Below are 9676 nucleotides of genomic sequence, written 5' to 3'. Positions count from 1 at the left end.
GTATTCTGACTCAAAGCATCAAATCAGGGGACCACGACGAAGAAATGGCGGAAGCTGGTCTCTTGGTCCTCTCACGTTTGGTTTGTCTTAAAAGCAGACCTGCCCATCCATTGAGCTTCTTCCAAGTCTCCAACAAATACATACATACATCCAAACCGTTCATACATTGACTGACACACAAGACATATTGATGCAACCCAACTCCTCATTCGACTAATAACTACCAGAACCACCCCACCTCCATATCCAGTTCATCCACTCTTTATTTGTTCGTTCGACCACTACCGGGCATTATAGAAGAGCTCAACTGCTTGTACGACTACTTCTACTAGATCTTAGACCGGACTTTGATATCTTCTCCTCTTTCAACTCCTCACCACCTCTCCCCATACATCTCTCCATACATCTACTCTACTCTCTTCGACATTAGATTCCTCCTCTAATCTCATCTTCATCATCTACCTTCATCTACGAGCCATTGGGGAATCCATCATCATCTATCTGGCCTAATCCTGTAAATCCTCTCATATTTCATCATCTCGAACTCTCTGTTAAAAGTAGGTCCAACAAGCTCTCCTAGTCCTATTCACCCCGCATGATCCTTGTGTGACGTGCTCGCCTGGTGACTACTATGATCCATGTCACAACTACAGACAGCATCAACACCAACTGGTCGAGAGGATCAATGTTTTGGACACTTACCATATACATGGCATCTAAACACATCTTATTTAATACAAAGCAATTGCTAACACAATACCGCTCGTAGTGACTCGTTCTCGCAAGTACAACGACAAGGACCACGCTGGTCTTGCTGAGGGTACTGTTCTACCTCACGAGAACGTACCCAAGTTCTTTGCCAAGAATGGCTTCGATGGCGTCGACCCAAAGAAGACCAAGAAGAACGGTGGAGGCAAAGGCAATTGGTAGGTCCAACACCTCCATATATCCCATATATCATTGGCATCATCGGCTATATCAATGGCTGTATATGATGCGTCGGTTTATCATGGAATTATCAATATCGGTTACTAACAAATATGTTTAGGGGCTCAGCAGGTCAAGAGGTTGTCGACGAGAATTTCAACTTCTCCAACGCCCGCCGCCGCTCCAATAGCAGTGGCTACTCCAACCATCTTAATGACTTCAAGACGAAGTTCGAGTTCAACGAGCCTGAGCCTGTCTTCGAGGAGAGCATCCACGGCCCGGAGATCGAAGACGAGAATGCTCTTTCAAAGACCGAGACTTCCTCTAGTGCAGGAAGCTCGGCGGACGAGAAGGAGCATAAGTGAGATCCTCCGCATTCCCGGGGCTATTCCGCCATTTTGATGAGTGGAAAGATATCCCTCATCACCACCACTAACAACAACCAACCCCTCTAATTGCTACCATTATGTGTGACTATGACTACTTACCCAAACCCAAACCTAAACCATTATTTTTGAAAGGATTGTCTGGGGATCTTGCCGCTGTACCTTCCGGGCTGGCTTCGTGGGATTTCCTAGGGGATTTTTATGAGACCATGAGCATCTCCGACGACGGCGATTTTGTGGGAGGCCCACTGATCACCGATCATCATATGTATTATTACCACCACATGTAGACATGGGCTCTGTCGTGATATAGACCCAATTGTCATTTGTATCAACAACCAAAACGCAGCTCTCTTGTCGTGAATGTACATATAGACTCCCATTAATATTTAATTACCAATCGGATATTCCCTCAGCTTCTCTAATTACTACTGTCTAACATGGACACCTATCTACTAGGCCCTCACTATCGCATCACCCTCCCGAAGCGAGGAAACCTACCTAGCCATAAATTCATTCCAGAACAAACAACCCCTTCGCATCCTCCCACCCAACCTCCCCCCGCCCCTCAACACGGACCAAGAAATTCTTCAAAGCCCGCACCGCCGGCTTCGCCTCCGCGCCCTCCACCTTCGCCATCTCGACCCGGTGAGACCCCACGTACACCGCGTCGTCTACTTCTTTGTTCTTGGGAACCCAGATCGCTAGGTGGGTTGTTTTGGTTTCCGCCTCGCTGGTCCCTTTGGTGTTGGGATCGGTTACCTGGGAGAGGGAATTAGGGGAAGGGGAAGGGGAAGGGGAGATATCCTCCTCAAGCGGAAGCGAACACAGCGATCCGCTCAGACACGGTACGAAAGACGAGGCGTCTACGGCGGATATCTGCTCGAAGATAATGCGCTTACGTGCTCCGCTCCGGTCGCGCGACCATAGCCACAAGGGCCCGAGGACGCGGAAGCGGTGCGGGAGGTCGGGGAGGTGGGGTTCCAGGATTTGGCGGTCGGCTTTGGTGATTTTGGGGGCGTGTTGGAGGGGGTTTGGTTTTATTGTTTTGGGCGCGGTTTGGACTTCTTCTAGGGGGGGGATGTATACGCCGTCTTTTAGCCCGCGGATTAGGAGCGCGGCTGCTGTGGGGGTTATTAGGTCTAGGAGGGTCTGGTAGTCGCATTTAGGTGGGATGGGTAAGTCTGGTGTCTGCGCTAGGATCTTGCCGTGGTCGAAACGCTCTGGGTCGAGGGTCTGTAATGTTACGCCTGTGGACTCCCGCTTGGAGAGGAGGGCGTGGTGAAGTGGAGCTGGGCCGCGGAGGTCCGGAAGGAGGGACGGGTGGATGTTGAGGCCGCCGAAGCGGGCTTGTTGGAGGAGTCGGGGGGGTACGAAGAGCCCGAATGAGACGGCTATTATGATGTTTGTTTGGGGTGGCATCTAAGGGGATAGGGGATGAGTTTTTGCGTGTATGAGATGGGGGATGTGATGTGAAAAAGGGGTGATGCTTACATCCCATCCCGTAAAAGTATCCCTCTCATGAATTGGAAGGCCGAGGCTTGTGGCTAGGTCTCTAATCGGTGCTATATGGTGAGATTTTCGTTAATGTATATTTTCACTTTCACTTCCCTCAGTTCTCCTTATCAATTCAACTGTCATATCCGCTTTCACGTATCACCATAACCACCCCCATCTCATGCCCACCCCCAAACAAAAAAGCAAGCGCAAATTCAAAAAAGTCAATACTCACGATACACAACATCCCGATTCCCCCTCCCGGCCCTCTTCCCCGGGCGCACCACAACATCAATCGACTCAATCAGCCCCGGGTCATTCTCGCGCTCCCGATTCAACGCCTCCAGCGCCGCGCAGCTGAAGTGATCAGAGCCGCAGAACAGAATGCGTAGGGGTTCTGATTTCTTCGCGATCTTGACTTTGCCTTCGCTCTCACTTCTCGGCAATGAAGATGAGAGTGAAGCGGTATTAGATGCGGAGCTGAAGGGCCTCGCTTGCGAGCAAGTCCGACATACCCATGGTGTCCTAATTGCTGCATGTAGGGCTGTTGAGCGCGGGGTACGGACTTCCGCTGTGGCTGTCCTTAGTGCGCGGCGTGCTTGCGGGCGGATGCTCGCTGTAGCGGCCTTGCGGAGGAGGGGCTGCATCTTGGGGCGTAGGTGCTGAGGACTCGCTGCGTGTGTATCCTAAGCTCTCTGCTCTGTTCATGAGAGTCGGATATGCTGCGTGAAGCTAGCTAGATTGTCCGTAGCTACTTAGTTAGGAGATTTCTAGTGACGGGTCAATGATATCGAGTTGCAATTAAGAAGGTATCAATTGTATACCTTAGTACTTCTTATGTAACAGAACCAGCTACATGCGAATGATTATCTTGTAATAACTTAAGCTGTTAGATTTTGCTTTTGAGTCGAGGGGATTCGGGGTTGTGTGAAAATGAGTTTAATACTCCGTTTACAAAATATCTTGGCACGTCTAGAACTGAGTACAGTTTCATACGGTAGAGAATCGGGAGTTTCAGACTGCTCAGTAACAACACGTTTTCTTCCCATTTCACGAACAATCTATAACGGTACACTTCAGAGCTCATCGAGCAACTTCATAGGCAATTGACCTGAACACATTTTACTATTTTTATATTTAAGCTTTACATATGGGTATCTATAGCTTTGCAAATTAATTAAAAGGAGTATATGTCTCATTCAGGGAGGTCGATAAAACGAAGCCCTTGATGGCGATGTTCTCGGATAGGTCCTCGCCTCATTTACGCCATCGAATAAATGAAGGAGGAATTAATTAGATTGACCTTTCGTAGAATATGCGCGTGAATGGTAAGGTAGGTCGTATTGCATGGTAGCCTCGATTGAGGCGAAGACGCAGAGTCGTATTGCAGCCTCTCGCACCTCATATCTCCGAGGATAAGATCGTAGAGTCGTGACTCCAGCTCGATGGATTATAGAATGAGACATAATATCGACCAAATCTTCGCTGGTGTCCTCTCGTCCAGAAATTCCTTCTTTCCAGTTACGCTAGAGAATAATTCGAAACAGATATAACCAACACAGATGGTTATAGCAACTTCGTTATTATCATCGTGGCGCAAGTGCGGATGATGATGTTGGCGAATTCAAAAGCCTCATAGCGGGTCTCTCAATGTCTTGAAGTCTCCACCAGCGATACGCGTCTATGGAGTAGCGGTGTAATTCCCGGTGGAATCACCATCGACTGCCGTGACGCATCCGTCCTATCCCGATAATGGCGTGATGAATCGCTCAACGAATTGAAATGTTTAAGCCGTCCAAATGATAAGCCTGTCATACCGTCCCCCTATTATCGGAATGGAGCGCCTGTAACCCTTGGAGATCGTAGTGGGCGAATTCGTCGTCCGGGCTAGTGCACGGCATGGCATTCGCCGTGACAATCGGCTCCAGGCTGAACTCGCTACCCTCTAAACTATCGTTCGACATTCGCAGTGTGCGCGCGGGCTCCGGCGGTGCGGGTGGTTCAGAATCGTCGGGGATGCTTATTGGTCTCCAGGAACGGTTTTCCTTCTCACTTCGGGAGTTGCGCCAGCTGATTGACGCTCTTTGGGAGTGGTTTTGCCAACTCATCGATGCTCGATGCGTCCAATTCCTAACTTGTGAAGTGAAAACGTTGAATAACGGGCTAAATGTTGCCGCGCATGCGCAGATGAGACCTGTGTTGACTTCTAGAATCGAGAAGGTAAAACTGATCCCAGCCCACCAAGGTCGATCATAACTTAACACTATAACAACGGGAGTAAGTAATTGCTTGTTTAAGTAGGGGATTGACTCATTTAATGCATGTCTCAGGCGTTATAAATTCCAAGAAAGTAGAAATAGAAATGATACTAGAAGGGGAACAAATAACTCTGGATGTTACATACTGTTGTATGTTGAGATAGCCCATCGAATGCAAGCAATTGCCCAAGCACTACCATACTTATTAGTCATCTATTATAAGTTGTTTCATTATAAGACACTTACATAAAACCGCTGCTTAGAGCGAGACTGAGCCCAATTTTCTGCTTGTTTGTCGGGAACTGCAATTTCCATACCATCACTATGGGAAGGATGGCGATGATAAGGTCGCTTGTCATATGTCCAGCTCCGTACGCGATGTTCGCTGCGACGGTATTTATACAATGGCCCGGTAACTTCGACTGCCATTTCTTCGCGATCGGATTACAGCCCAAGAATTCGGTGAGAGCGTTGCATGTTAGATACCCGAGCGTGTAAAATAGGGTGATATAGCATGCCATCCTAAACTTGCGGTTGACGCCGAAGAGCTGCAAGTATAGTAATAGTAATGAAGTCTTAAACCCGGCTAAGCTTAACACGTAAAACTCGGAAGATATGCCGATCCAGAGGTAATATTCCGAATTGAGCTCTGGTGTGAATTGCCATATGTGTAAACCCATACCGTGGTACGTCGCATTGGCCATTAGTACTGCGTGAATGATAATGGTGACCATCGTCGCAGCGACGACATCTATCCCGTCGGTGAGCGCAATGCAGGTAGAGCCATCGGACTTAAAACCTACAATCATCGAGAGCCAATGATCTCCTTACTACGTAACTCCGACAGTAGAATCTAGCGGCCACGAAAGCGAAGGTTATGAATGGCATAACCACCGCCGTCCTCCAAACATGAACACCATTCTCGGCCGGCAACTTCGGGACCACCGCATTTTCACTCATTTCGTCTCGGCCGAAAGGGAAGCATAAAAACAATGATACCAATATGATATGTCGTGTATGAGTAAGAGACAGAAGCTTAGGTTGAAGCTATCATATGATAGTTGACCGTCGACTTTGGCCCGCCTCTGATCAACAGGCTAAGAATGTGGGCAAAAAAGCGCACGAAACGCTACCGAAGAACCATTTCCCCATCATCGACGAACGAAACTTGACACGGTGAGGCATTCCTCCTAGATTTAAATAACGTATCAAGTCCCCTCGGAGAGACAAGGTATGTGAGTAGGTGTGGTAACCTAGATCCGCAAAGAACGAGCAAGCTTAACGGCATCGGGTAAGGATGAGCATCCCGCATTTCCTGGGTGGGCTGCAGCGGGCTAGGCTTGCGACCCTGTCCACCACCGCTGCACCACTCGCTCTCCCGTGCGCCAGACCCTTGGGGTCTCGCGGCAGGCAAATAATAAGTCTGGGAGCGTAGGACTTTATTATCGTATCGGAGAGGATACCTGATGTAGAACAGGCGTGTCTTGCATCTTGGTACTGTTCTCCCTAGAGTGCGCCACACCCGCCGCCGGCTCATCGTTGACATTTCCGTCATGGAGATACTCACGTAAATCCCGCTAGGTACGAAGTATGGCGGCCACGATCGCGACTACAGTTCGCATGTAGGACGGATGAAACGGGAATCCTTTGGTGGCCTATCGTTCTATAATTCGTCATTAATTCATAACCTGCCTTAGCTACTCAGCTACCCCAGACAGGTAAATGTAAGATCCTTCCACGACATCAAAGAGGGCTAGTTCTCAATGGATCGTAGTAGTGTTTGATAGTTGATTAATAACCATGACATACCTAGCCAAGTCAAGGAGGTGGCGAAGGGAATGGACGGTTTCTGTCTTGTTTCTCTTCATGTGCAGCCTGATAAGGCTGGACGATGGGGATCTATTCTGAGAACATACATATCCCCGCGCTTGGGAATGAATACGCAGGAGGTAGTATTCCAGCGCCCCGGTTATCAAGGCTAGTCTGGGTTTTTTGAGTAGCATCGAATAAGAAGCCATCGAGGTCGGTATTTGCATGATACGCTACACTTGAAAGTTGAGGCAGGCAGAATAGCGTCAGAATAAGTGAGCCATGTGCGAGCCATGTATTAATACTACTGTAATACACTGTAAGTTTACTATCCCCTAGACTCTTTGATGCCGTGGCAAAGCTGACAATTTCCTAGTTAGATAATATTGGGGATAGACCAAAACACAGTGTAATACAGTACCATTTCGGGTGGTTCACACATGGCCCATTTATTCTGACGCTATTCTGGCAGGGTACATGCTACGAAACGAGATCCCCTTGCTCGGGTAAATGTATGGGTACCTAGGTAGATATTATATGTATAATGGCGATCTGCATTTATTGAAACGTCTGATCGAGAAGACTGTTGGTGGTCTGTTTTCATATGACATGAAGTATTATGAAGTAATTCGTTTCCAATTATTCTCACATGTTGATAATGGATATTGAAGAAATTGGACAGATTGGAGTTCTACCGGAGCTAAAGTAAGGGGGGAAAGTTCATAGCCCCCAAATATCCGCCCTAAATCCCCGCTTTTTAAAAGAACATTACATAATAACCTTATGTACCCAATCATATCGCTTACCATACCCTGGTCTGCCCGGTTTAATGTTTTTTCGACCCTTAAAAAGATCCAGGCAGCTAAGCATTAGGGTACCATTAGTGGCGGTTATAAGTACACGGCGTATTCTGAATTAGGAAATGATCTGGACTTGTGATTGATAATCTTTGACCGGTTACAACATTTTTGACACGGAGAGACGGATAGACGGAATTAAGCGTTGGTGGTGATTTGGTCCTTGGATAGGTATCTTGAAAGGTGTTATTGGATATATTCTCTATCTTAAGCAAGTAGGGAGTAATAGGATATTCCAGGTATGTCCTCTGCATATAATCCCAAATCCCGAATATCCCATGAGTAAAGGTACACTGTAAGAAAAGGCAGAAGAGGGGAACATAAGCGGTCTAGTCTAGCCCGGGACGGCAATGAGCTCGAATCAAGATGCAGCCTATCACTGATGATCGATAGATATCATGCCCATGTGTCCGAACCCTTGTCACATCCAAAGTCTTGCCCTGCAGAAGAAGCACGCTTGATGAGGGTTACGAATCGCTGGGTCATAGGGCAGGGTAGGGCAGAGCAGTACGGAAGGCCTCTTCCACCAAGCGGAGCCAGTGTTACCCAATTGTGGCTGTCACCCCCGTCCCTTCGACTGTGACGAACCCTTCATATCATCGCTTATTCGTTTACTTCCCCTATTCGACATATGAAAAGTACATGTGCGCCTTGTTCTATTATACATTATATTTCCTTGATAATGTGTCACTTAAACACATATCACTTGGATACCGTATCAAGAAGACCTACTCCAAGATATGCTTGGCAGTCCCATTCTTTAACTTATCTGGCTTACCTAGTTCGTTACGCAAATAATGTCCTTCCCTAAGGTAGCGTACCAAGGTCCGTGAAAGAAGCACGGCCAGTCTAGTCTCGGACTGGTACCACTTGGGGGCCACGCTACTGCGAGAGTCGTTGTCTACATACCATTCACTAGGGACTTGGGAAGTTGAAATCAAAGCTTCCAAACTAACACGGAATTGCGCGCCGAATTTTCAACACCAGTTCCCCGGTGATCGTAGGTTTAAAGTCGCCGAAGGACTTTCGGACTTTCGCAAACTTCGTTAGGCATATCTGCAGATAAGAGTACCTGGTCTAGACTCTAAAGACCAACCTGCCATGTTGTTCGTTAGACACAATGGTAGTCTGAGTATTCTTACCGGTAGAAAAGACAGCGAAGCAGGAGTACACAGGGGTGTCGAAATAGGAACGTTGGAGGCGACTTGTAATATTTTCATCTGAACTGTTTTCTCTTTACAGATGAAATTCGTGGGTGAAATGCACACTTTATGTGTGGCATGCCTAACCGAACCTCATGACAGAGCCTGCAATATTGGATTGGCCTAGACCTCGTGCCTCCCGATTATCTATTCGCTGTTCGTACCAGGGACAAATCATCTATGTTGATACAAAACTCCTGACCTAATACAGCCGTAGTGACATATCCGGGCGGCCAATAAAAACGAACATATCATATATGTTAATGATTGCTCGAAACGATTTTCAATAGGATGTAGCTTCTCAGCTGTATGGAGTACATCATGACCTAGAGAATAAGCGAGGCACAATCTGTAACCCTACATGTAAATGGGAGGCTCAGTCGCGAATCTAAATTGGAGAACGGGGAAGTCCTCTCTTGTAGTCATTACTTCGCAATCCTCAGAGGAGGATACTCTACGGTTCGTTCCGGCACTAAGAAGTCGCTAGATATATAGAGAGGAATGTAAATGGCAGCCAGAAGTACTACTTTTCAGGTAATGATTCCATTTCCTATTGGTTAACTAACATTCTTCGCGGATCTGATTATGTTGACAGGATCTAGGAACCACACAACCACTGTAAAGAATATGGATAAGAGCCATCTCGGATCAACAACCGGTCTATCGCTACAACTACGTATCAGAAATCTATCACGGCCCAGACCTTCCTTCAACAGGAATGATTATACATTACTGGAGAT

The 9676-nt window shown here is 47.4% G+C and overlaps 3 protein-coding genes across 3 annotated transcripts; 1 reads left to right on the top strand and 2 right to left on the bottom strand.

Annotated features, from left to right (window-relative positions):
- Positions 1-638: 638 nt before the first annotated feature.
- GGS22DRAFT_191951 (uncharacterized protein) lies at positions 639-1292 on the top strand (the record flags this gene model as incomplete). Its single annotated transcript, XM_047965191.1, has 3 exons — positions 639-687; positions 770-926; positions 1049-1292. 3 exons carry the CDS (start codon positions 639-641, stop codon positions 1290-1292), a joined length of 450 nt encoding a protein of 149 aa, XP_047815596.1.
- A 404-nt stretch (positions 1293-1696) lies between these two features.
- On the bottom strand, positions 1697-3725 carry GGS22DRAFT_171798 (Formyltransferase). The gene is made up of 3 exons (XM_047962662.1): positions 3046-3725; positions 2808-2878; positions 1697-2735 (listed from the first exon to the last, which is right to left on the bottom strand). Exons 1-3 carry the CDS (start codon positions 3455-3457, stop codon positions 1827-1829), a joined length of 1392 nt encoding a protein of 463 aa, XP_047815595.1. The 5' UTR covers positions 3458-3725; the 3' UTR covers positions 1697-1826.
- A 723-nt stretch (positions 3726-4448) lies between these two features.
- GGS22DRAFT_55987 (uncharacterized protein) lies at positions 4449-6112 on the bottom strand. Its single transcript, XM_047967422.1, has 4 exons — positions 5872-6112; positions 5315-5819; positions 5215-5261; positions 4449-5073 (listed from the first exon to the last, which is right to left on the bottom strand). The coding sequence occupies exons 1-4, from the start codon at positions 6026-6028 to the stop codon at positions 4622-4624; spliced, it is 1161 nt and encodes a 386-aa protein (XP_047815594.1). The 5' UTR covers positions 6029-6112; the 3' UTR covers positions 4449-4621.
- Between the last annotated feature and the right edge of the window lie 3564 nt (positions 6113-9676).

The sequence above is a fragment of the Annulohypoxylon maeteangense genome (assembly GCF_022496945.1).
Source record: "Annulohypoxylon maeteangense strain CBS 123835 unplaced genomic scaffold GGS22scaffold_18, whole genome shotgun sequence".
NCBI lineage: Eukaryota > Fungi > Ascomycota > Sordariomycetes > Xylariales > Hypoxylaceae > Annulohypoxylon > Annulohypoxylon maeteangense.
This window is presented reverse-complemented; position numbering and strand designations above follow the sequence as displayed.